At 44.4% G+C, this 27,151-nt stretch overlaps 2 protein-coding genes across 3 annotated transcripts; one reads left to right on the top strand and one right to left on the bottom strand.

Annotated features, from left to right (window-relative positions):
- The first annotated feature begins 215 nt into the window (after positions 1 to 215).
- LOC6499090 (tubby-related protein 4) lies at positions 216 to 27,151 on the top strand. 2 transcript variants are annotated; one of them, XM_014910414.2, is made up of 11 exons: positions 216 to 939; positions 7,824 to 8,016; positions 21,992 to 22,156; positions 22,215 to 22,674; positions 22,802 to 23,319; positions 23,378 to 23,606; positions 23,666 to 23,937; positions 24,003 to 25,952; positions 26,023 to 26,358; positions 26,412 to 26,603; positions 26,671 to 27,151. In XM_014910414.2, the coding sequence occupies exons 2-11, from the start codon at positions 7,921 to 7,923 to the stop codon at positions 26,785 to 26,787; spliced, it is 4,335 nt and encodes a 1,444-aa protein (XP_014765900.1). In that variant the 5' UTR covers positions 216 to 939; positions 7,824 to 7,920; the 3' UTR covers positions 26,788 to 27,151. The 2 variants fall into 2 exon arrangements, with proteins under 2 accessions (XP_014765900.1, XP_014765899.1); XM_014910413.2 differs by having other exon boundaries at positions 24,000 to 25,952.
- On the bottom strand, positions 15,911 to 18,663 carry LOC6501472. The gene is made up of 4 exons (XM_001955286.4): positions 18,148 to 18,663; positions 16,752 to 17,178; positions 16,570 to 16,697; positions 15,911 to 16,511 (listed from the first exon to the last, which is right to left on the bottom strand). Exons 1-4 carry the CDS (start codon positions 18,379 to 18,381, stop codon positions 16,029 to 16,031), a joined length of 1,272 nt encoding a protein of 423 aa, XP_001955322.1. The 5' UTR covers positions 18,382 to 18,663; the 3' UTR covers positions 15,911 to 16,028.

The following is a 27,151-nucleotide window of genomic DNA, read 5'->3' as shown; positions in this document are numbered from 1 at the left end:
TGGGCAGCACGGGCGGGAATCAATAGACTGTTAGCATGTCTTTAAAACCAATTGGGGTTGCGTTTCCAAAGCACACATGTATGAATTTAATCTCCTTTTGTTATGGAATAATTAATGAAAGTAGTTTTAGATACATTCATGTCATAATAAAAAAATCCTCGCAGTGTATGCGATGCGCATAGTTTCATGTAAAAGAGAGCTTTTCTGAAAACGTAAGCTTTCGATTACAATGTTAATATGCTTCTGTTAACGCATCGGCTGCCAGGTTAAGCACCCTGCTCCGGCATTCGGGATGTTTTTTTTATAATTACAGTAAAAATAAACTATTTTTTAGATTAAGAGTGTGTAGTTAGTGTAGTTTTAGCCAATACCTCAATTAGCGTCTTCCACCGCTGGCGAGTGCAGCGAATGCAAGCCAACAAAAAATCAATACCGTTAACAACAACCGCGTAAATTCCGTCAGTTTGACAGCCACTCAGTGATAAGAACTATGTGGATGGACTGGCGCAGGCGCGCTCTCCCCCCGCCCCCCAATCAGACCGCCTCCCCTCCATCAGTACATTACGCTCCTGAATCTGACTCAAAATTCTCAGCAGTCCACGTTCGGACGTCGTTGCAAGCATTGCGTGCTAACGGAACTCCACCCGCTGCATGTGCCGTTATAAGCGTGTGAGTGTGTGTGTGCGAGTGTGTGAGTAGCAGCAGTGTGTGTGAGTGACTGAAAAGCAAAAAAACAAGACAAGAAAACGGTAATACGGGAAAACGTTTAAAGGAACCGGTACGTCTGCCTTTAAAACACTTTGGAAAAAGACACAATTTTTCGCTTGAAAGGCTGTAATTCGATTGGAGCCAATATACAGCGGCAGATCCCGCACACCAGACCACCACCAACAACAGCAGCGGCATCTCTCCGAGGCAGAGCGGGGCGGGACAGCACAGGTGAGTTGCGGAATTCCGTTGTCCCCCGGCTGGGGAAACATCCTTTTTAGCTATGTTCGCTCGGTGGTGGATTGGCCCCAAAGCCACGGACACTGCGAATGTCTATACTACAGGGCAAATTCCTTAACCCGAACGGGTAGTAACAGCATCTTTTGTTTTTTTTTAATATATAGATAGTTTCTTTCTTTTTATTAAAAATGGAGCTTTAAAAATGGATCTTTAAAGTAAAAAATTAAAAACAATTTTAGAATAGTTTGTTTCAAATAAATTATCTCTTAAATACTATCTTTAAAGCGCTAGAGACCTTTTAAACCGAAACCGGAAACGGCCATTTTTGTTCTTGACCGTTAGGTGCCGCTCCGTTCGTAATAGCCAAGTTGGACTGTACGAGGGTGTGTTGAGGCTTTTGTTTTTGCTGCGGCTACCACAACAACGCCTTGGGCGCCACAACTCCCCGAATTGTCGGTTAATTAAAGGCCTACTTATGTATACATCATTTTTTTCCCCTAAATGTTTCTGTATTAACTTCTGCCTTGGACAAACCTCTTTTTTTTTTATCAGTATTATTTGCTTAGCGTTTGCTACTTTGTTTGAAGGACTAAATTCACTTCGATTTTGTTTCGGTTTCGGTGTCGGTGTCGGTTTTAGTTTCAGTTGAATGAGCTGCCCACGCACGTTTTCGATTAATCCGCATCAAACAGAGCCAATGACAGTGAAAATCGATCGGCATTGGCTTTCCACTCAGCTTCATTGTATGCGTGTGTGTGTTATGTTTTTTTTTTTTTTTTTTTTTTTTTGCTTTTCTCGTAATTGGAAAACGACTCCGGCGGGAGAAATACGGTTCTGCAGCAATCAAGAGCACACGCCTATAAAAAGCAACTCGCTCGAAGCCGTGCCGAAATTGAAATTCCGTTAGTTGGTCAGCCGGAGCGATAAGCATTTAAGCCACATAACCGTTACATTTGCATAGGGCGACAGCTGGACGTGTGGGCCTGATGCTACATTAGCGTATATGTATGTGCGTGTGTGTCAGTGTGTTGGTGCCACAATTTCCCAGTTTGCATAATTTAGATGCCAACGCCAACGCCTACGCCAATGTCTCGCTCTTGTTCTTGTTCTTGGTCTTGGGGCGGCCTCCTCGTCATCACGGCTGCTCTTTGAGAAATTATTTTTAAGTTTGTGTGTGCTTGAGATTTGTTAGTTTGCGTGGAAATGTGTGTTGCGTTGCCGCTTGGCTGCCAAGGTCATTACATTTTGTCTTATTTTGCTGCGTTTTAGTTTTTTTGTTGTTTTTGTTGTTGTTGCCCCTCCAAAGCCATTTGGCGTCTACAGTTTAGCTTCGCTAAATTAGCCAGGAATACCTAGCAGTGCAATACATGTTATGTTTCAAAAGTTGATTATTTTCTTACGTATACGTAATATTTTAATATTTAAAATATTTTTGATACGTATACGTAATATCTAACGCCCATAGTTTGCAATGATATCTAAACTTTAATGTAAAATGAGATTGCTTATGGTTTCCCAATTACGTACATCGCTTTTTGGCATTATATAATTCGAGTTGATGCAGGAGGACGATGTGGCGGGCGTTTGTGGCAAGTTCAAGTGCAGTTAGCTCGAGTTGCGGTTCCTCCGAATGTTTTGCCAATATTTTCGCCATTGACAACAGGCGGCTTTTTTGTTTTGGCTATTCGAATTTTGCTTTTGTTATTCGTTGCTTTGCCAATATCTGAATCTGCCACGTTGATTATTTTGCATAACGGAGGCAGTGGCAGTGGCATCGGCATCAGCGACTAAATGGAAAAATTGTTTATATTGCCAGAGAAAGAAAGAAAAACGCACCCGGCAACAACAGCAACAGTATCTAGAAGTATAAAAAGACGAGATACATTTGGGTAACTATAGCGCCACTGAGTCGCACAATTTTGCTCCAACATGTCAGCCGTGGACGGGGAGGGTTAGGTTAAAGTAGAAACAAATTATACGACACACCCCCAACAGCCCCTAACCCGGCAAGCAAAGTCAATAAACAAGCGGCAGCAGCAGCAGCAGTAATAACAACAATAACACAAACAATGGACGAAAGCAGAGAAAAGCGACCGTCAGCTTTTATACGGCATTTCCCCAGTGCCCCACCGCCCACCAACCCTGCCACCCTTCGTCCCTTTCCACAGCGACTCTCCATTAAAGCTCAGTGCACACATAGAGACATTCGATGTGTCCTACCCGGCACCCCCAAGAGCTGTTTTTCCTGCACAGTAAAAAATGTCTAAGATTTAAACACTAAACAGTCTTAAAGTTTATAATTCCTATTAATATTTAAGCATAAGCTTATAAGGCCTTAATGATCAACTATTGAAGCATAGATTGTCCTTTATTCTTGATAGATTACTTCTAATATAAAGCCAACAATAATCCATTTCTCTCACTGCAACCTCCCATCCCTGGAGTGCGTATTTGTCAATGTTGCTTTTCTTGGCTGTCATTTATTTCGTCATTTATGCAAAATTTTATTGCTTTTTCTTGCTTCTGGTTTACTCTTACAAAAGGGAATTTCCCCGAACATCATCCACTGAGGAAGAGTTGAGGAAAACAGGGAGTGTTAGAGTGGTATCCTTCGCTCAAGGATAACAAAAACAAAAAAACATCGCCAATTAAATGCATGCACGTATTTGGTGTCGCCTTTTGTTGTTTACCAGGTTGTTCCCATTTTTGTTCTCAAAACGCATTTCTTGTGCTTGCTGGCGTGTGGCTAATTAAAGCGAATGCCCCATGGGCAGTTAAAAACTGAACTCGCAGCAATTACTTGGGTGCCCTGCAGCCCCCAATTGTGAGGCGAATGTCTTCTGGGGCGGGGAGCTAGACTGGAAAGTGTGCTTTGAACTTTTTTCAGTCTCGCTGGGTGCCAGGAATGCGGCTCACAACAAAGCAGATACATAATTAGGGAGGACTTTAATCCAAAGACAGGACTATCCAATATATTTATAACAAAGTTGTATAACAAAAAATATGTATAATTAATTACTGTATCACAAAAGTTTTTAATTTGGGGTTTTTCGTAATTAAAAGTGTTTTTTGAGTGAGAAATTTCTACAGCAAAGGTTTTTAATTTACCAACTCTGACCATAAATTAAGCTGAAAATCAAAGGAAAATTAAATACCTTCATAAGTTGGCGTGTAAGTATGCATGCATTTTCCTGTGACCACATCACGAAGGAGAGTCCTTCCAAGTTGCCTGCCGACCAACGCATACCAATTTAGAATTCGGCACAAAGTTCGTTCGTTCGTTCCTTCCACTCAACTTTTTGGTGCATGTTTGTAGTTGTTGCGGGTCTTGTTGCATGCACCGCTGCACTTTCATTATACTGTATGCAAAGGAGCAGAGAGCTGAGCTAGTTTTAAGCGGTTCAAGGACATTCCCTGCGCACTGACAGCAATAACAATCGCAGAAGCCACAACACCATCAACTCAACATCAACGTCACCGTCAAGAAAATATGAACAATGCCGGCTCGTTAGCCAAATGAAAAGCATGATGAAAATGAAATAATTGCGAGCATTCAAATTGTGCTCTGCTCTGTCTGGGGATCAAAAGAAAATTGCCACAATTAATTCGCAGACATAATGGAGAGGCATGCGCCAGGGATAAAAAAGTAAATCTGGATTTTAGCGGTATTATGTGGGGTAGGAACCGGAATACTGTCCACGACCATTTTCCGCCATGGTTGTGGCTTAAACATACATATAAAAATATAATATGTATGAGCATACTACACCCTCGCTCAGTTAAATAAAATACACAGCTAATATTCTAACAGAATTATAAAAAGTGGCAGAGTGTGGAAGGATTTTAGAAAATGTAGTTTCTGCTAGAAGCTGTGAGTAATTTAAGTTACTTTGCTTAATTTTCTGTGTCCAATATACTAAGCTTTTCGTGCCAAACTTCGTTACATGAGTATGGCCGGCTAGCACATGCCAAAAATTATGCCAACTAGAGTGGAGAGGAAAAGTTTGGGCGTTAACAGTAGCAGCAAAGGCTGATACTACATAATAGTTAAGCGCCTTAGGGCAAACTGCGTACAACGGCGCGTATACGCAATCTCATTTTGGCAGCCTAATTGCAGGCCGAAACGAGAGGAAGAAGCTAAAACCGAACTAACAAGTTTACTGAGTTTATGTGTACATGTGTTAGCTCGATTCTGCGTTCTGCTTCCTTCCACATAATTAATTTTTGATGGCAAAGCCGAAATAAATCCTTGTCGTATTTCAAATGGCATATCCAACTTTTGTGAGGGGTAGTACGATACTCGTAACTTGGGGAAACATTTCCGTTAAATAATTCCAAATGTTTATTCGGAATTTAATCAAATTTACACCCGGCAGGAATTTGTGATTTCCGATTTATTGTGATTGCTTGTGATTGAAATATTTTCACAAAGCATTCGCAGGACCTTAATTGCAGCAATTGTATAAACAACAATTCAATTTCGAATCGATTGAGTAATAACGCCCTAAAGCACATACAGTTTTCATGTGCCAGTACATGAGGAACGTATGGTTTTTGGCGTAAAGCTGGCTTTATCGTATTTATTCGGAAGTTTCCTTCGTTGCCATTACCAAGGCTTGCGCCATTGTTGATGGCCAAATGCATAATTCATGATGTCTGGCCAGGCGCTGTCGTGTCCGCTGCACAACTGCACACCTGCACCGAGTTTTCCGCCTCGATTCTGACTGGCATTTCGACAGTTTTCCACCGCCACCGCTGCCGCCGACTCTGATGCCACCTCTGCCTCTCAGCTATTTTCGTTACTTGGAAGCGTTATGGCGACCATGAACCGCACACGGCTAAAAAGTACTCAATGTCGCATGAAAGCGCCAAAAGCGCCAGGTTCAGAGAGGGTAAAAAGGGTTTTTGGAAGTGGAAATGGGCAGGCCGAATGCCGCAGAGTGGGGCAGCTACGTCGAACAATTTAAAAGCAGCCGAACACAACGGCTGTAGGTGGCAGAGTGGCAAAAGTAACACGTACCGACAGTGCCCCACGGCGGATGTGCAATCATTCATCTCATGAACTACTCGAGAATGCATTTTCCCGCCTCCCTATCCCGCCTTTTTGTCCTCTACCTACGCCGCCGCTGCCGCTGCCGCTGCCTTCTCTGTCTGTCTGTGTTATTGAAATGGAATTCAAAGGACTCTTCAATTTATAACCGGCTGTAGTTGGCTTTTTATCAATATTTAAGCAGGCAAAGGGCAATCGCCAGAAAGTTGCCATTACGTATCCATTCGGAGAATGCATTAGTACGTTCGGTCCGGTCCTCTCAACAGTCTGAAACAGTCTAAGCCAAGCTGATTCTGGTGATGACGGCTCACCCACGGGGCGTATACGCAATCAAAAATGGTATATTACATGTCAGATTCAATCAGACAAAGCGCACAATATAATTGAAGCATGTGTGTGTGTGTGTGCTCTTGTCCCTGCCAGGATCTTACCTTCCCATCCCTCTTCTTACTCTCGGCCCCAGGCAATTCCCAGCTAGACGAAATTCACAAAACAAACGTTCCACTCCGGCCAGGATCCAGGAGCCAGCTAGTCAAGCAGTCATCAGACAAGACAACAGACAGCAGCATCAAGCCACATCAATTATTCAGGCATAATTTGAAACATTCTCGTACTGGAGAGCTGTCTTGTCCCTGTTTTCCAGCAAGGGATTGCTTTCCTTTGGCCCAGAGCTCTTAGCCCAGCTCGACATTACTCGACTTTTTGCCCGAAAACTTTTTAAATAATTCAAATGAGTGGTTCCCAGAAAGTGACAGAGCACTTCTGTTGATGCTTTTATTGCAGACGCATCTTTCATATATTTAAATGTATCTGATGAATTGAAAGAATTTAAATTTGTGTTTCAACCATTATTAATTGGGCTTAAAAAGCATGAAAATATCTTTCAGTGTGCATACTTCAAATATTGTATATGTAATATGCATTGTATATCCATTATCTGTAACGAAATATGGGGTGCATTTGAATTGTTTATTTCCAAAATATTTGTTATTCAAGTGAGTATCTGTTTGTAGCATTTGATTCAAAGTCTATTTGTTTATCTTTGCAAATATGGGTTTATTCGAATAGCTTATGAGACGTTTTCATGTTTTTAATTAGCGCTTTATAAAAGGGATTGGCTGAATGGAAAATTTCCGGCGCAACATTCATATTATTTTCCTGCTAGTCCTTTACCTAAAAGTTTGCAGAATATTTATATAAAGTCAGCCATTTGCTAAAAAGCATTTTTATGAGCGCTGTGCGTGTGGTTGAGAGGGTTATTCGGGTTATCCGGGTTAGCCGGTCGACTGGCGACTGCCGACTGCCGGAGCAGAGGCAGATAGGACACAACCACTTACCCACTAATACCAATTAGTGTGCCCGGCAAAGTGTGCTTCAAATTATGTCGTGTACGTGGGTGTGTGAACCGTGTTCCCGGGATGTTCTCTTCTTCTCTCTCTGTGTGTATGTGTGTGTTTGTGTGCGATGCAATTTGTCAACGCTTGAGGGTGAAGATGAAGAAGTTGATACCGAAGGGCGGGAGTACGGCTAGCATATGCCGAAACATCAATCCCACCCACCGATAAATCCCCGTAAGAGCCACACAGCCAATGACCCGCAGGCAGGTCTTTTGCTTGCCGAGTGTGTATATGTGGTGTGTGTGTGCTTTGGGATGATAAGGCAGCACCAGAAGCAAATACAATAATAACACTAACAACATCAGCAACATGGCTAACAACGACGGCAGCAGCTCCATTTGGCTTTCATCGTAAATTAGTTATTGGCATGTTATACTAAACGATAATGAAACGCTAACCCCTCTCCCCTTTCCGCCTTTCCATTTTAGCAACATGTGTGTGGCTTAAATCAACTCTAAGCAGCCGCCAATAACAACAACTTGAGGAAATAGTTGGGACTCGCTGTTGGTGCTATTGGGCCGTAAAATGCATTTACATTTCGAGCGAAACATCAATACAAAATGCGACTGCACGATACTCTCGTTGTCATGGATGGGAAAGGTGCCAGATGATATACCCGAGGTGAGTACTTAACTATTAACGATCGTCCAGCCCACAAGCCATTAACTGGACATATGTATATAAAAAAGTGCACTGAAAAAGTAAATTGCAAAGCTTCAGAATTAGGTTAGCAAGAAAAAAAAGAGAATAATGTATATAACTTTTTTAAGTGCATCTGCAGGTCATTCCCACCGTATTTTTCCTGCTGACTCTGCAATATTAATACAATAAATACAGGACCAACTCCATTAAACTGTCGCACACTTTAAACTGTCAGGCCAAACTATTAAGGCCAAACCCTTGGCCATTAGCCGGAAGGGCGGAACTGGCCGGGTGGCATATGTGGTCGGCTCATAAATTTGAGAGTAGACTATGGAATACGGTATCTATGTACCATATAGACAAATCTTTATAAATCCACGGACCTGGTATACGGTCATTTCACACATGCCGGCCATTTTCACACCGGAAGTGCTTAGGCTCACACCCGTGGTTAAGGTTCCGCCAGGAGCTATTTATACTCATCGTACACCTGCCCGTGGTCCTGGGCGTGAAAAGGACAAAATAGGATTCCCCAGTGGCCACGTTGCACTCATTCGGGCTCATTTCGGGCTCAAAATTGATTTTACGCTGCACGTGTAAGACGAAACTCAGTGGGGAATGTGATATCCCGGGTGTCGGGTAGGTGACTACGTCTGAGTGGCCCTAACTTTTCCAATCATTATGAACTTTCAATGCTTGCACAACAAATGCCATATAATCCTTTTTATATTGAATATAAAAATCCAATCACGTCTGTCTCGGTTCCTCCCTTAACCATATGCTCTTGTGTTTTGTAGCGCAAAATTAAAGTTAAGTGAATGCGGCCCACGCAGCCTCAAGTGGATCCTCGGTCTGTCTGCGGTCCTTTTCTCGGTGAAGGATGCGTGGTTGGTGGGGGAGTTGTGTTCTAGCCTCTAGATGGGTGTGTTTATGTGGTATGTGTGTGCTATGCTGGTTATCTCGAGCTCTTCTTTGTGCATTCGGACCGGGCTCGAGCAATAAACTCGTTTGCGATTTATTTAACAGTTTTCAATTTCGTTTTCAACACTCGAGCGAGTGCTGCTGAGTGTACTTGTGCGGCAGTGTGGACACGTGTCGAGGTTTGCCGGAGACGCGTGCCTCAGCCATCCCCCCACAAAGACCACAAAGCCTACAAGAACCCTTACTTTTCCGTTTCCATCTGCATTTCCATTACGATTACGTTTCCATTCCAGTTGCAAGTCCAATAAGCCACAAGCTTAATTTCTTGTTACGCAATTTACAGGCGATAAGCAGGAACTGTGTCCTCGTTTCCATTTCCTTCGGCTTCCATAAATCATCTCGCCAAGATATGCATATTAAAGCATGCAAGTAAATATTCCGAAGTGATTTTTTAAGTATTCCCCATCTGCCATAAGGAGTCAAATTTGGGATCATAACATTTTAACAACTGCACTGCCATTAATAGAATATTGATGGTGGAGTGCGTCATCGTCAGCGTCGTCTGAGTGCGCGTTGATTTATTGGATTTCTGTTTGTCCATGCTTTAGAGCAGAGCCGAAACAACATCCTTCGAGTGGCACTGAAAAGGCAAACAAAGAGGTTCCTTCAAATCTCCCAAGGGTTGAACGACTGCCGCGGACCTCTCGCATAAATTGACACAGCAAATTGACATGCCAGAGGACAAGGACACAAACTCCAATCATAAAATGAAACTTAATAGCCGGCACTCTGGCATATGACACACATGTCGTGTTTTTCCGAAGCCAAATCCCCTGCTCAAGCCCCATAATTTCCTCTCCGTTGGGCCGGGCATTATGCAAAACACATAACAAATGAAATCTAACGATAACTAAATGACGAAACGATAACTTCAAATGCAAAGTTTGTATTTGTATGCTTTTTGCGCAGTTCCCATTGCTTTGCAGGACTTGAAGGACGAATGAAATTTGAGGTATCTCTGAAGGGCTAGAAAAGGACTAGAACAGTGAATTGGTTATGAGTTCTGTATCCCTTTTCCTTCCACCCCATATGATGAATAATTTTAAAAAGTAACGTAGACATCTCTATTTAGGTTGTCCCGAAAGGCTTTTAAATTACCAGAGGCAACTGGGAATATAAATATTTTGCATATTTATGATGAGCTCGAGAGTATGCCGCATTTTTATGAACTCGCCTCATCGCGCAAAACTTTTAATAATGCAAAAAGAGTAACAATTTCGCTCAGACTGATGTTGATGTTGAAGACGCTGCTGATGCTGATGTTGATGGCTTGGCTGAAATGGTTCACTTAGCGTAATCAACTTGGCAACTGTTGATGAAGTTGGCAAACGTTTCAGGAGTCGTGGCATTAGTAGAAGCATCAGTAGCAGTGCCAGTAGCATCATTAGCAGCTGAAGGAGGGCTTAACATCATTAATATTTGCCAGAACAGGACAATCCAGGATCCCCCTTTCCCACTTTCCATGTTCGTGTGTTTCTGCTCAGTTTTAATTACGCGCAGTAAAAAATAATTGAGTTCTTTTCAATCTTTATATAAGGACGAAAGTGGGGACTCCATCTGCCGTTTCCTGTGATGGCGCCACTGATGCTGGTCAGTGACCACAAAACCACTTGAATAGCCCTCGGCCAGTGACTGGCTAATTATGTGCAGCAGACCATTCTGCCTTTAGTCGCGCATTTTGTGCCGGCTCCAGTGGTTAGTGCGTGCTCTAAGTTAATTTCACTGGCCATCGTGAAAACGGCGAGCTTTTTTCCACTTTTCTGTACGCATTCAACTATTTCGTTTCCATTTCCATTATATGCACATAAAAGGAGGTCTTTACAAAGAAAAAGTTTGGCACATTTTGGTTGCAAAACATCTTGATTTTAAATGCAGTTTTTCCATAGTTTTTGATTTCTATAGGAAACATGGCTATCTGAGTTTAAATTTGTTAAAATTGGAAAAGACTAAAGAAAGTTTTCATTTCTAGTTTTCCTCATAAAATGTCAAATATTCTCCAGACTTTTTGTTCCAAAACCCTAATAAATAACGAATCCTAATTAGCGAGATAATTTACAAAAGAAAGCTATTTCCAGAGTGGAATATTTTTCACCCTTGAATCATGATAACATTTTTTTGCTCAGTACATGGCAGGGGATTTGTTCGAAGTTTGCTCTTTAAAGCTAAACTTTTTACTACCCCGAAAGTATGCAACGAAATGTTGAAAACTCATTTACACACGCACCCATACAAGCTAACCGAAATAGGCACACGGACAGGGAAGCGGCGTGCTCACGCGTAATAAATGTATTACGTGCTCGCTTGTGGTAGTGCTGCCATCCTGCCACACCCCCTTTTCCCCTGCCCCCCACCTCTGGCTGTCGGCAATCTAAGCTTATTTAAACAGAAGGACCGGGCCGCTGCTTCCCCGGAAATCTCCGAAAAACATCCGCAGGCCTCTGTTTGTTACGCTTGTTGAACAGGTGCCGATTACAAGTGCCAATTTCGTAGCTGCGAGTTAATTGAAAACTTTTTAATTGTTTAGGCAGCAGCAGCGGCAACATCTCGAAAGAGAAACAGACTTGGCTAAGCGCTCTACGGCCGGCACTGATTTACGGCCTGGCTCTGTCGCTGACAGTTTCAATTAGAAGCTGCACCCTGGCCAAGGACGTGGCTCGGCTCGAGGAGTTGCCTGCCTGCCCCGATTGGCGCCAGACCGGCAGGCCTTTTGTGCCATGCGACGGCAAACAATCGGCCGGGGTGACCGCCACATCCTTTGAGAGGTCCTGCACTTTCGTTTGTTTGTTCTTGGCTCGGAAAACTGTAATTTAATGTGCCCACATGGCTGCCGCACATGCCAAAGTGATGACTGCAAGTTACACCAACAGAAATTTTAAGTGGGAAGTTAAGATTTAAGATTGACGCTTAGATTGGGCTATAAAGGGGAGACTTTACGCGACACTATTTTTAAATAACCTCAAAGGGTGACTTTCAGTTGCCTCTTTAAATAACTCTATAAGCTTATAACCTAAATGCCAATCCAACCCATACCTAAAATGTAGTTAATTTTTTTTTTCTGGGTGCACAACTGTTCAATCATTGCCACTTGGCTCTTCACACTTGGGTGACGTTGTGGCTTTCAGTTGTGTCATTGATTGGTTTGTCCAGCATTTCGTCGGTCGGTTTGTTTGTTTGCTTTCAGCAGTCTTCCATGGAGCTGGCCGGCCAGTAACTGCGGTTTTTGTGTTCTGTGTTTCTCTTGCCACTTTCCACTTGCCACTTGCCACCAACAATGGCCAGCTAGGACAGAACGACCAAGACAAACACATGCCAAAGCCCAACGCCCACAAAACACATAGTCCGAGCCACTCGATGACTAACCATCTCTCTTCAATTGTTGCATACGGATTCAATCAATCAATTATGCAACAGCCCTGCCACAGTTGTTGCATAATCCAAGACTAGCATCGGAATGGTTCGCCAGGAATGTAGCGTTCAAAGTTGATTGTGAATCCTAGGGATTTCATTTAGATTTTGGGTGTTAGAGATCTTCTTTCTGCAGGAATTTAATTTGCAAAGACAAAGATACTACCTTTTATGGCCATTATTCAGAGAAAGACTGTAATTTCCTTTTTCTTTGTGAAAACCATTTGGAATGTAATATCCTTGGCTTTGGATACTTTTTTGGGACATGGAATCCTCTTCAATTTTGCTGAGGGCATCCAAGAAATACGAGAACTCGTGTCAGCTGCTCTCATGCTCCATTTGTCAGCTCACACAGAATGCATTTGGATGCTGTCTCTCCAAAGAAGAACTCATTTCACTTTGTCTCGCTCAAGTTTCACTCATTCCCCAGTCCCTGCCCCTGCCTCTGCCTCTGATCCTGCCCCAGGATATGTAACAAAAGATGAGTTGCACTTGAGCATGCTAAAATGCGTTATTAAGTGCATAAATATGCAATGTTCAACCTTTGCACTCGGCACCACCCACCAGCATCAGTCCTCTTTTGGCAGCACCCTGCACCGCCCATACCCACACCCACCTGTCTAACAATGCCCCCTTCAGGTGAGTCCTCAAATGCGCAAGGGGTGATGGCTGCAGGGAGGTGCTGTTTGTGGGGACATGTGAGAAGAGCTTTTGAAATTTAATAAAATGCAAATTCAAATGCAGAAACCAGTGAGCCAGACATGTGCCACATGCCACGCCTCGTGTTCCCATTGTGAAACCATCTTCCACATTCCTCCCTCGCCCTCGCCCTCATGCCCATTCCCATTCCCATTCCCATGTCCATGCCACACGCTAATGAGTTGAGTTTTGTCCCCAACATACAAATGACAAAAAAAAGAAGCGGAGAGAGAAAATGTATTATGCAGTCGGAGCAGAAAGGATGCACTGGAGCGACTGCCTCCACCGAATTGTGGTAATGTGGAATTATATACGACTCGTTTCGGGCCCATAAGGCTGACATTTCATCCAGAAAGTCTGCCGTAAAGTTGAAAAAATTGTTTATAAAATATATAAAAAGTACAATTCCCCTTCCGCTCCAAAGAACATCCTTCCAAGGTTGCACCGGGTTGTATACGTATATTTTAATTATTTTAAATGGAAACACATATGCAACTTATATCCCAAGTGGGACTCTCCATCTCCTGTTGGAAAAAAAAACAAACATGTACGAAAAAAACATACATACAAGAAGAAAAATCGATATCGCTTTTTGGGCTGGTATTAAAAAAGGATCAAAAGGTGGAGCACGTGCGCACAGCCAGGAGGCGAAGAACACACATAGCCATCCAATGGTATGGCAGGAGAATATCCTGGGCTATACTGATGTAAGCCAAAGGAACCGTTTGCCATTGCCAGTTCAAGTCACTGTTCCATTCCCATTGCCATTGGCATTGTCTGTCAGGGCTTTGGCGGAAGGAGGATTGGATGAGATGGGGAGGCAACCTTAAGCAACCAAACGCCCAAAAGGGTTTCCCTTCTACACAGCACCCCAGTACAGCACCACTTTAGCCATCCAATCCATTCATTCACACCTCCCCGTGCTCGGCACAAGTGGCAAAATGTTGTTACGTGAGCATTAAACCATATTTTAAGTTATTAAGTTATTGACAAAGGCTCACGTCACCCCATCGGGTTGGGCTCGAGCGGATTGGCGAGGGGAGGACCTTGGCGGCGGACGGCACTTGTACGCTTCTTATCCCTTATTGTTTACAATGCCACGCCTAGTCGCACAAGTACACTTTTAAATTCTGGAAAAAAAGTATTGGCACACACAAAAATCTATTAAATATTGTTTATAAAAGTCCAAAAGCATTTCAAATAAAAATGACTTATAACTAAGCATTTTAGACAAACGAAGGCTGTTAAGCATTTCCTGGAAGGTTTTAGAATTAAGATGCTAATTGAATAATAGATTTCTTTGAGTGTATCTGATATACAATTACGAGTGTATATACCCTCGCATAATACCAGAATTATATGTCTGAGCATAAAAACTTTTCGTAAGCATTTGTCCGCATAAAATGGGGAAAAAAAATTTTCAATTTTGCCAAGCTGGCTCCCGAAACTGTTAAAGTTTCCTGGCTCCATGTGGGAACTGCTGCAAGTGTTGCAAATATATATTGTTAAATTCCAGTTGTAAATTAAACATAAATATTGTTGGGAAAGCTGTGCCCCCGAGGGGCGGCAATGCCAACAAACAAACAGACATTCGAGACACAGACCATTGCGGTAAAAGTCCAATCTGCTAGCATTTCCAGAGCTCTGGTGGAGTCATTCACTCACACATGTCCTTTGTGCCGGACAGCCATCCTGGCCTGGCCCCCCTAGAGCCATTATGCCGCCTTCAGTCCGGGGCCCGGCCGGCTTCATCTTGGTCTCTGCTACTCTCTTTTTCTGTGTGGCAGTGACATTTTTAGTGCTCCTGCTGCTGCATACTTCCAGGTAGCATTTTGTATTTTATATTCCGCATGTCTGTCCGTCTGCCAGCGACAAGGAACAAAGGACGAAATGACGGCGCAGGAGAGCCACAGGAAAGCTGGAACATGGATAGCCGGAAATTGAAATTCAAGTTATTAGATTTCGTATGACAATCGCCGAGCGGACACAAGTGCTTTGTATTGTGCTTCAGAATCCCTATGCCTTCGGGTAGAGCGAACAATTTGAATTTTTAAAGGATTATTTGGTATATAGGCTCCGTCATAAATCACTCATTCGTGATTTTTCGCTTTTCGAACTCGGAGAGTAATTTCCATTCGGAATTTGGAATTTGCCTTTTCCCATTTTTATTTGGTTCGTTTTCGGGGCTGCGTTGAAACAAAATACAAGGAACATAAATTGCCAAAGCAAAGGACACATTTGGGTCTGACTTAATGTCCGAGCAAATAAACACATTTGCTTTTAGGCGCCGGGGATGGTGCTGCTGTCGTCAGTTGGATTTCCACTTTTTCCTTTTGTCTGCAATTCCAAATCAACCACCGCCGACGCAGATAATTTGCCAAGAGAGTTGCTTTATGGCCGAGGGTTGCGTGTGTGTGAGTCCTTTTTGCGAGAGTGTTGGTCTTGGCGTGGCTTTTTTCCTGCGGTTGCTTATGTATGAATGTAAGTGTGGGTGCGGGTCAGGGGCCAAGCCAGCGCCATGACCTACTTTTGCCGCAACTTTTCCAATTTGTTGTGTTGCAGAGTGTGAGATGGAGCTTGTAAGAAGGCTGATATCGTCGCTATTGACTATGAGATACCCGGTAATTGGCAGAAAATTTCACAACAGCAGAACAACTTTTCAAACCCATTTTTTGAAAAAAAAAACACACCTCTAGAGCTCCTTACTTAGTAATAACATTGATAGCTTCTCAAAGGTCCTATATGCCCTTACAGGATTAAAGAAGGATATGAGAAACCAACGGAAGGGTGTGTGCCTTGGCTTAGGCCAAAAGTTTATTTCATAAAATACAATACACAGAATGTTGGACTAAAGACTACTCATAAAGCTTTCCATGGATTAACTAATGCCTCCCCAGCCGGGCACTCTAGTTGTAAAGGATCAGGAGCAGCAGTCCCAGCACAGCCCCCAATCCCTTGTCCATCTGATCCAGCCGGAGTGCCGAGCTCGTTTCATCCTTCGCCACCTCCGAGTGTTCGAACAGCATCTCCTCCGGCCGGATAGTACGACTACTCTCGTCATTTTCGCCACTGTCAGAGACGGCGGACTCGGGTGACGGGGTGATCTGGCCTGTCATCAGCAGGAGCTGCATTTTCTGAAGTGGCGTCCACATGGGAGTGCGCCCGTCCAGCACTGGCTTCTGCCAATCGGGCGGCGGCGGGAGCGGCAGGAATGGAGCATAGGTATTAGGTACCTGGCCGGCCGGGTAGCCATAGATGAACATACCGACATACAGGCTCAAGGAGTTGAAGTCAGTGACGACCGCTTTCATGGTGCCAGGGGAAAGGTGACTAAACTCCACCACAGGAGGCAAGTAATTGGCATCGGAGTAGTTCCGTCCGGCAAAGTGCTGAAGGGAGGACATCCATTATTAAATAATTCTAAAGATAATGAGCTTGATTACTCACATCGAAAATAGTAAACTGCACATAGGTTATGTAGGTTGTGTCAATGTAGTAGAATATCAGGGAATTGTTCGTTGGCATCTTGGAATCATTGTTAGTGGTTTGATAGCAATCATACAGAAATTTATCGCCTGCAAAAAGAGCTTGTAATGAAAAGTTGCAAGTCTTACTACTTGTTAACTTACCCAGTTGGCGGTTTCCCCTTTCGATCTCTTTATCCTTTCCCTTATCGAAATCATCTGTGGTGTCTATTGGCTCCTCCGTATCTTCTATGATTTCCTCCCCGGATTCATCTTCCTCCTCATCATCAACCTCCAAGGCATCGCGTCGGTTGTAGTCGAAAACATCAAAAACCTCAGCATCTTCGAAGCCCTCGATAGACTCCAGTACGCCAACAAACTGTTGATCCCTGTTTATTATCAGGGAGACATCATTATCGGGTATTGATCCGTTTATGCCAAACACCATGATGGTCACGTCGAACTCGGTTACTGGGGGAAGCGTAACGAACTCCCCTCTGCCAGATGTATCATTCTTGTTGATGCCCGCCAACCGAACCACTCCCACAATCAGACGGTTTACCAAGCTGAACTCAACCTCCGCTGAAATATTCTGAAAACAGCAAAAAAGAAGGTCATAAATAAGAATCATCTTACGGTTTCAGGGGCGACCCAGTCAGGCGTGTCCATCGAGGCAATATCCATCAGTATATGCCAAAATTTCCGAATTGTTTACACGATCTGGCTGTCTCAGAATCATGAACTTAAAATATATACACTTTGAATAAGTTGATTTAGGAGAATATTGTGTATTTTCTGGGAAAAATCTCGCGTCATAATTGTCTTTAGAAATGTTCGAAATTTGCAAATGCATTTGAGTATATTCTACAAAATAACATATTCGTTTTCGCCTCATTTGTGTTTCAGCCCCTTTTTCTGAGACCTGTCGGCATTTTCCAATTTTCACATTTCCCAATTTTTCAATATTTTTAGAGGCCATTTCATTTATATTGGCTTTTAAGCGTTCGATTGCCTTATACAACACACAAAAATGTGCATTTAGATTACTTTCCATCGCCACCAGACGTCTAAATGTGAGCCACTTAAAATGTTACGTATAATTCTGAAGCTCATAACTAAATCAATTTTTGAGGGGAAATAAAACAAATCGAAATGAGAGGGGAAAAATAGATGGCATGAGGAATATATGAGGGATATAGTAAACACTGACCCAGCCGCCCCGAAAACACTGGATATAAATAATCACATCTATGGTCGAAACTTGTTGTCGTCGGCTGTGACGAAAAAAGGCGAGATTCTGTTTCTATTTTGGTTCGGGCATGTGCAAAATAAAGCACAAATAAAAAACATAACAAGCGACAAGGGGTCAGAAAAAATACACCACATTCATCATATCCGTTTTTTTCTTTTCAGTTTAAAATTTCATTATTGAGTTATGACTGCAGAAAAAATTGTATAAACTTGCTTTTTTCATAGCCAGTATACTAGAGATAAAAATATTATTCAATTATGAAAAAACTCATATTTTGTTTAAAAATATTGTAGTTTTTTTAACACTCACATTCTCTGATATGATTTCCACACAAGTAATTGGCTCCACCACATCGTATTTAAACTCGACCTCGGGCAGCTCATCAACTCCCGTTGGATGGGAATGTCGTACATCCTTGACCAGAAGCTGGTCCCCTTCGATCCTTTGTCCCACTCCATAGAAACGCTTGGCCTCAAAACACTCCCCGCTCCTTAGGGAAACCAGGCAGGCGATGAAAACCACCCAAAATACTGTTGGACCCATTTTCCCTGTCTTGTGTTTAGTTCTACCGCAAATAATATTTACTGAATACGCGTATATAGAGAGTACTCAGTGGATTTGGCACATTTTCAGAAATATCCACCCGGGTCGAGAGATTTCGAACGCGCCGCGGCAAACGAACTTTGGCAACTGAGTTTTGACCAAGTGCCTGACGGATCGTAGATCGTCGCAGTTTTCCGTAAATTCACTTTCGTTCGCGGCACAAGAGAACATCGGGCAATCTCTCAAAAAAAATACTTAAGAAATGCCGAGAGGAATTGGGCAATCGAGTAGTTCTCTTTCCGTGATTTCCAAGTTTCTCGACTGCTTTTATTTGTCTCTGCACTTGACCCGATTGGATTCGATGGCGTTCCAGGCGAATCTTTGAACTCTTTGTCAACGACCCCGAAAAAAGCCATGCCCCCGTCCAAGTTGTTGTCTTTGGGAGGGGGCTGTTTAAAATTGGCACGAAAAGCCACAAAAATAGCCCTAAATGATGCGTATATAGATCTGCCTCTATATATAAATAGGACTTTTTTTGCATAAGAGTTCTTTGACTTTGTCACAGTGGCTTTATTCATTCAAGAGTTTTTCGTGAATTAGGTTCAATTTACGCAAGGACTTAGGGGGACTTTAAACAAGAGTTCATTCAAATTGTTATTAACTCTTGTATAATATATTTAAGCAGCTTTGAAAAGACCTATTCAACGTATTACGTATACTTTTCATAAAATATTTATTGGCTTTGGTTGGTCGTTTAGAGCTCTCCACATCATTAACGTGGCTTTTCAAATTTATTCACTTTTTTCCATTAAACACTAACAGGATTTTGATTTTCTATTGGCCACTTGTGCAGCGTTGAGCCAAATATTAAATATTTTAAATGTTTATTGACATTAGTTGTTCATTTAGCCGGGGCTTTGGCCATTAGGCCCTGTTGATGAAGATAATGAAGCGGATGCGAATGCGGCACGGTTCGCCATTGGCATGAATAATGAATTGCAATTATGGTTAATGCGGCCAGGTGGGGAGCTGGGGGGCTTTCAGGTGCCTGCGTTAAAAATGGGTATTTTAATTAAACGCGTACATTCGGAGGGACACGTGAGTGTGAGTGTGCGAGGGCTAGAGGGGAATTTGAAATGGAGCACTGCGAACTGAATTCTGTTTTGTGCAACATAATTTATGGAGGCAACATGCCACAGAGGCAGTGCTGCTGCAACCGCAACTGCAGCATGATACTGCGATACAAATCAGACATGGGCAGGCTGGCTCTGTTCTGGGCCAGCTGCATTACAAACTTTTCGGGCCAACAGAAATTTAAATATTCTTCAATATTCAGCACGGGCTGGGATGGCAATTTAGTAAGAGAGGGCTGGCAGGTTGTCAACGTCGTCAAACGGTTAACAAGTCACAAGTAGCCACTTAAACATTTCAGGCGGCATCAGCATCAGCAGCATCCTGTAACGAGCCAAAAGACATGGCCAAAGTGCGAGGCTGTCAACGCCTTTTGCCTTCGTGTCGGAGCTCTGACATTGACGGTGCTGATGTTGCTCCTGCTGTAGTTGTTGTCTACAAAATTAAATTACAGTATTTATGGGAAATTGCATTAGCCAATGGCAATGGCAATTTGAGACATTAGAATGCCTAAAGCAAACTTTGCCTAATTCGATTGCCAACTTGTAGCCTTAAGCTACAACCAACTAAACGGCAAGTGATGAAAAATTTAATATTCCAGCATTCCGCTTTATGCCACTTTAAATTCAATTTCTCATGCTCGATTTGGCAATTAAAATTATTATCTTTTGGAAATTGTGTTATTTTAGCCTTAAATAATCAATTGTTCGAGCCAAATCGCTTGTTTGTGTTAACATTTTCCAAATGAATGAATTTTTGGACGAAAATTACATGCTTTTGTGAAATCATGCTTTTTAGTTGTGCTTATTAAATGAAACTGTTGCAAAATAGAGGACTACAAAGTCAGAACATGGATGGAAAATCATCGGAAAATACAAAATTCCAACTGCTCAAGTGTCTCAAGTGCATTTATTTTGGCCAAGAGCACGGGCGCTGCATCCAACGAGTCGGATGGCAGACCGGCAACGTCATCCGGTTCAAGTGGCCCAGTGAAAGGTTAATAACACTCGACAAAGAAATGCTGAATGCCGTTCATAATTGTTGCCAGTGGAGCGTTCTCAACGTGCTCGATTGTGCCATAATGAGGCAGTGAGCCATTCAATGGCCTGTCGAAGGAATACTCATATGTATAAATGGATCGGAACATACGTATGTATGTATCCGACAACTGACCATCGTCTGGGGAAATGTGTCCGATGGTATAATTGAATTTTCCGCACCCATCAAGCCAACGCAAGGACATCAGCATATGCACATCAATCAATCGGGCTAATAAAGCAATTAACTTGCCCAGTGGACGCGGCGGAAATTACAAATTTTGCTGTTTTTGCTGTTGCGGCAACGGCGGCATTTTAATTTATGCCTCGCAAATTGGATTTGGGCCCTGAAAACGCCCATTTGGCTTAGCCGGGGATTAGCCAGAACGCTGAAGCGCCCGAATTTCTGTTTAAATTGGAATATTTTTTTCGCTGGCCGAGTCAAAGCGCAAAAGCGCTGAAATGTAGGCTAAGCTATTGTGAACACTGCCGCCTCCGTAGCTCAGAACAGAAATAAAAACCATCAATTGAAGGGCGATGGTGGAGGTGGAAAATAGGAGGGCCAGTGGGAAAAACAATCAAACTGGAGCTGACTGCAGGATCTGCGGTTGAATGCAGCTGCAGCAATCCTTCTGCAGTTGATAAACTGGCAAAGAGTTCCTGCCAAAGAAGGAAAATCAGCAGGGAGGTAGTTGGCAAACAAACCAAGTTAAAAGTTGCAAATTGAATGCTCGACTGGCTGATGACTGAAGGAACCTTTTGAAATGTTAATTGGATGACTTAATTGCTTTTAATTCAACGATTGCTTTTCATTATGAAAGAAGCAGTTTACTTAGGTAGTTTGTGGTACAACAAATATTTAGAAATCCATATTAAAGCCTTTAAAAGTGTATGTATGGAAAGAAAGAAATTATATTTAATCTTTGATAAATATTGTATGATGTTTAAGTTAAGTAGGAAGTCAGAGCTTAAATCATTAAAAGCTGAAAAGCCTGAGAGCCATCATCTTATAATTAATCGTAATAACCTTACCCCAAAAGCTCCCATCCAGATCGCTTCAATTTTAAGGCTTATCTCCATGGTAATGATACCCTTTTTAGTGGCTATTTAGGGGAAACTGAAATGGATTGAGAGCAAAATGACTGCCTCGGGCAGTAAAGTAGGCAGCTGGCAGTTTGAGCCTTTCAAAGGAATAGGAGATGCATTTGCAAAGTGGAGCATATTTGCCCAACCGCCGGCTCCGGGCCGTCTATGCTGGAAAAAGCGTCTATGAGAAAATGGGCGATTGGGCCAGGGCCGTGCAATTGAGGCTGTGAACATGCAGTAATCCGTTTTTCAAGTCAGCAGAGGGCACTTGGCTCGCAAGTGACGAGGACTTAGCAGATGTCGCCAGCTTTGGACATCTCTGACTTATCCGTTTCTCGATTCTCGACTCTTTTCAGGATGAGGGCTGGAAACTAAACCGCACCAACTACTACCAGGAGGGATGGCTGGCCACGGGCAATGTGCGCGGCATTGTGGGTGTAACCTTCACCACCTCGCATTGCCGCAAGAACATGGACTATCCTTTAAGGACCAACTACAATCTGAGAGGCCATAGATCGGATGTGAGTTTCAATTTTATATAATTTTTTGGCAATGAATTTTACACATTGTCCTTTTTAGGTTATTCTTGTGAAATGGAACGAACCCTACCAGAAGCTAGCCTCTTGCGACAGCTCGGGCATCATCTTTGTGTGGATCAAGTACGAGGGGAGATGGTCCATCGAGCTGATCAACGATCGGAACACTCCGGTGACCCACTTTTCATGGTCGCATGATGGCCGCATGGCTCTTATTTGTTACCAGGATGGGTTTGTGCTGGTGGGATCTGTGGCGGGACAGCGTTACTGGTCTTCCATGCTTAACCTCGAGTCGACAATCACCTGCGGCATCTGGACGCCCGACGACCAGCAGGTGTACTTCGGCACCACCCAGGGCCAGGTGATCGTGATGGATGTTCATGGAGCTATGGTGTCGCAGGTGCAGCTCTCCAATGATGTGCCCATCACCTCGATGGCCTGGTCCTGCGAGAAGTTCAAAATGGAGGAGGGCGAGGAGGCGGAACCGGGTGTAACCAATGCGGGTGAGTTGTATTTGTATGTATTATTTCGATTTTCGATCCTCCAAGTCCTTTGATATGTCCTTAATAGAGTGTTACCTATAGGATTCTTATATTACATAAAAAATTGTATCAACATATATTCTTTCAGCCAAACGCTCCTTCGTCCTAGCCGTTAGCTTTCAGAATGGCTACATCTACTTGCTAAAGTCGTTTGACGACGTCTCACCCGCACATATCAACACCTGCCTTAATGGCGCCCTGGGAATGGTCATGGAGTGGAGCAACTCCCGCGAACTGCTGGCCGTAGCCGGCACCCTTCGTACAGGATTAGATGGTGCCAAACCGGAGGACTTGGGCACGCCCAGCAGTTATACGAATTTGGTGAAATTCTACACGGAGACGGGCACGTGTCTGTACCAGGCCCATATACCCTGCACCAGTTCGACCGTATCGGCCATCACCTGGGGCCACAACGATAAGCGGCTGTTCATTGCCACAGGGACACAGGTACACATAGCCTGGGTTTCACGCCGGGTGGCCTCCCTGCAGCTCCTCTGCCGGCTGGAGATCCAGGCTAGCGTGGGCTCCGAGTCCCTGTTGCCACTGCTGCCGTTGCCTTCTAGGATTAAGTCTCTCATTGGCAATCTGTTTGCTCAAACGATACGAGTAAGTGAATAAGGAAACACTTGAAAATGATATTTGATAACAGGGATGTATCCTTCAGTGCTGTGTACCTGACCTAAAGTCGCTGCGTGACTTTGTTTCGCGACCACCGCTCTGTTCGACCCGGCTGCACTGCACCATGATCCGGCATGATGATGACTCCAACCTGAGCTCTGGTACTTGCTATACCCTCTACCTGGAGTACTTGGGTGGGTTAGTGCCGCTGCTCAAGGGAAAGCGCACCTCAAAGATACGACCTGAATTTGTCATCTTTGATCCTCAAGTTAATGGTAAAGCATTCATAACCATCTGGGTGGGAATATTCATGGAACACTCTCCCCCTTTTCAGATACCCCTTTATACTTTCAATACTCCGCCGAGGCCAAGAGCTCTTCGGGATCTAGCCAGTCCACCACAACGGGAAACAGTGGCCGCACCGACTCCTCGGATAGTGACTATGACGAAAGGTCCCGCTACAGCTCACCTAGAACACCCAGGAAGAAGCGGGTGCGGCCGAAACGACGCCAGCAGACGGGCGATCGGCTGAGCACTTCTGGCACCGGAGGAGGCAACGATCCGGATAGCCTGGACGAGCTGGCCTACGTGGATACCCTGCCGGAGGTAGGTGGCACTATACTATTAAGAAGACCCACGCCATCACTGATTCTATTCATTTTCTCAAGCAGGAAGTCAAACTGGTGGAAGTGACCTCCAACATATGGGGAACCAAGTTCAAGATCCACGGACTTGCCAAAACCGTCCCAGCCAATTTAGGCCAAGTAACTTATAAGACGTCCCTACTGCATTTGCAGCCGCGTCAGATGACGCTGGTCATAACAGAGCTGCGCGACGATTTTCCACCCGGTCCCGATCCCAGTTTCAACCCAAACATCTTTTCCGAGGACGAGGACGATCACCAGCATCAGCACCAAGCCGGAGGCAATCACCATGAAACTGTGCCGCAGGTGAATGTGACTTCGACGCAGGAAATGGCTGCACTGAAGCCACCGATGATGCCACAACGTAGGCTGACCGAAGGCGGCTCCGCCCCGTTGATAGCTCCCATGTCTCCGCGTCCAAACAGAATTTTGGCGCGGCACAAAAACTCATTGACGGTGAATGGTTCAGAGCGGGGTGCGGGAAACTCGCCGGGTATAAGTCCTTTGGCACGTGCCGAAAGCTACGACGATGATTCTTCTAACGAGTCGCAGGAAGCTGGCGCAAGTGCCTGCCAGTCCACCACAGTTCTGCTGCACCAGGCACCCTCCAATGGGTCGGGACCAGGGCCTAGCAGCAGCAAGAGCATCACCAGGCCAAAGACCATCAGTAGCTTCAAGAATAGCTACAGTCGCTCTAGCTCGAATTCCAGCTGCCAATCCCGTCATGCCATTTCGCCTCTATATTGCGATGGAGCAGTGCCCACGCTGCAGAGTCCCAAGAATGCGGTGGCACCCTCAGATATAATATTTGAACGACCAGCTGTGCCAGCCGCTGGTCAGACCACTCTGATGTCCTACTCAAGCAATGCTGACTATGCCAACAATGTGGTGCAGGTGAAGAACGCGTTAATGTCGGAGCCAGTGCGTTCGGCAAACAGCCATGTCAACCCAGTGCCGCTAAACCTGAACCTAAATCTGGAGCGTATGGACGCACGTGTCAAATGCATGGTTCCCTCCTCTTCGTCATCCTCTGCTGGGAATGCCGCCGCCTCCACTAAGCGAAAGGATATGCTGTACATCGATGAGGAGACCCAATCTCCTACGCCTACAACGAGCAGTAGCAGCATGAAGCGAACGCCCACAGTGGTGTCTATAGCTCCAGCCCTGCCCGACTCCATAACGCGCAGTTGCAGTGTGGGATACTTGGATTCGGTGGCCATCACACCCTCCGACGAAGCTCTGTCCGCCCTGCGAAAGGATGCACCCAACAAACGCCTCATTCTTGTGGACAAAAGGCGCAATCGCAGGAAAAAGCAGCAACAAGAAGATGCTCGTCGGCACAAGCTTCAACAGACGGGCAAGTCCAAGAGCCTGGACTCCTGCGATCTACTCTCCCTCCAGACGAAGCTATCCAGCAAGGAGCATGAGCAGGTGGTTAGAAAGCTACAAGAGATCTCCGACAGCAGTGCCTGCAGCAGTGCAGCCAACACGCTTTGCTTTAAGTGCCGCAATAACATGAATCCAAGCAGTGCCTGCAAGCGATGTCAGCCATCGACGGGTTCTGTGCTGGACGAGATAACCGCCGCTGCAGTCTCATCGACTGAGCAGGCTAAGGAGCCTCCAGCTGTCGTCCAGGCCAAACCGGCGCCCAAAAAGCGCTTCGATGTCATCACCAGCTTCACTGACTCCCCGCTCTTTACTCGGAAACATCGGTTTGGTTACGGACGCAACAAGGAGTCGGCTGGTACGGAGAACTCCACTCCTTTGCTAGCCCGAAAGCAGGATAATGGCTTTAGTTTTGTTAAACAACTCTCGGAGGTTCGCTGGCGGCGGAAGGATCCGCCCCAGAACCAAGTAAATGGGGCTAGTAATAGCAGTACTCTGGAGAGGCAGCAGCCGGAAAGCAGCGGATCTGCTTGTGGAACTGTAGAAGCCACGCCTGTGGAGGCCAAAGCATCTGTATCTCTGCATACACAAGTAAGATTTTCAACTTCTAGGGGTAAACTAAAGATCATGTTTATAATTATTAACTATTTAAAATTTAAAGGCCCTTACCACCTTGGAGAATATAATAAGCCGACTTCGAGATCTTGACGAGGGTCGTCTGACGCCTCCTTCCACGCCACAGCGACTACCACGTAGTTCTCCGGCCTCCCCGGCAGCCAGTAAGAAGAACAAGAGGCAGCAGAGCAACTCACCCATAAGGCACATCCTCAACTCACCGCTGCTGAATCGTCGCCAGCGAAAAAAACAGAGCATCATCGAGAGTTCCGATGACGAGGGTAACCAGACCAATGGCTCTGGTGAGGAGAGCAATAATGCGGGCAATGGCAAGCAGTACAGGGACCTGGAAACCTTTCAAAAGGCCCAACTGCGTCAAAAAGTAAGAAAATAGCTCAATATAATTGAAAATTAAAATAATTTATACACTTGCAGTTAAAACGTGGAAAGATAGAACCAAATGGCAGTGCCAGTTGCGCCAATCCTGCACCCGTGCGCCGTGAATTTGTGATGCACAACAAGGCGCCCATGTGGAACGAGATGAGTCAGGTGTACCAGCTGGACTTTGGAGGCCGTGTTACCCAAGAGTCGGCCAAGAACTTTCAGATTGAGTTTCGTGGCAAACAGGTTACTGACTACTTCAAAAATATCCTTAACCCAGAGTCTAAAGAAGCTCTTTTTCGTCTCTCATCAGGTCATGCAGTTTGGACGCATCGACGGCAATGCCTATACCCTGGATTTTCAGTATCCCTTCTCCGCCCTCCAGGCCTTTGCAGTGGCCCTGGCCAATGTCACACAGCGACTAAAGTAAACATGGATCAAGTGAATAGTTATCGTTACGCATTGCTAGATGAGCCTGTCGCCAGCTAATTGCAGGAGTTTGCTTTTTTGGCCAACGCTAAATATGCATACATATATTTTTTATACCAGCGAATCGGTGGGACGACCATTAGCGAAAATTGCTTCTTAATTTGTATATATTGTATATTGTGTATTGTGGTCTTTAGGTTTCCGAATACCGTATTTTTAGTGATTATGAACGTGAACACGTACCACCACTTGATCGAAGGTTTTGCCATGTGCGGCACAATGAAGTACGAGTGCACGCACATGGGTGTGCAAACTCACAGTCCGATCCATTTTGTGCAATATTTGTATGACAAATTTTTTGGATT

Source organism: Drosophila ananassae, chromosome 2L, assembly GCF_017639315.1.
Source record: "Drosophila ananassae strain 14024-0371.13 chromosome 2L, ASM1763931v2, whole genome shotgun sequence".
NCBI classification, from domain to species: domain Eukaryota; kingdom Metazoa; phylum Arthropoda; class Insecta; order Diptera; family Drosophilidae; genus Drosophila; species Drosophila ananassae.
Note: the sequence above shows the minus strand (reverse complement) of the source record. Positions and strands in the feature narration are given on the sequence as shown.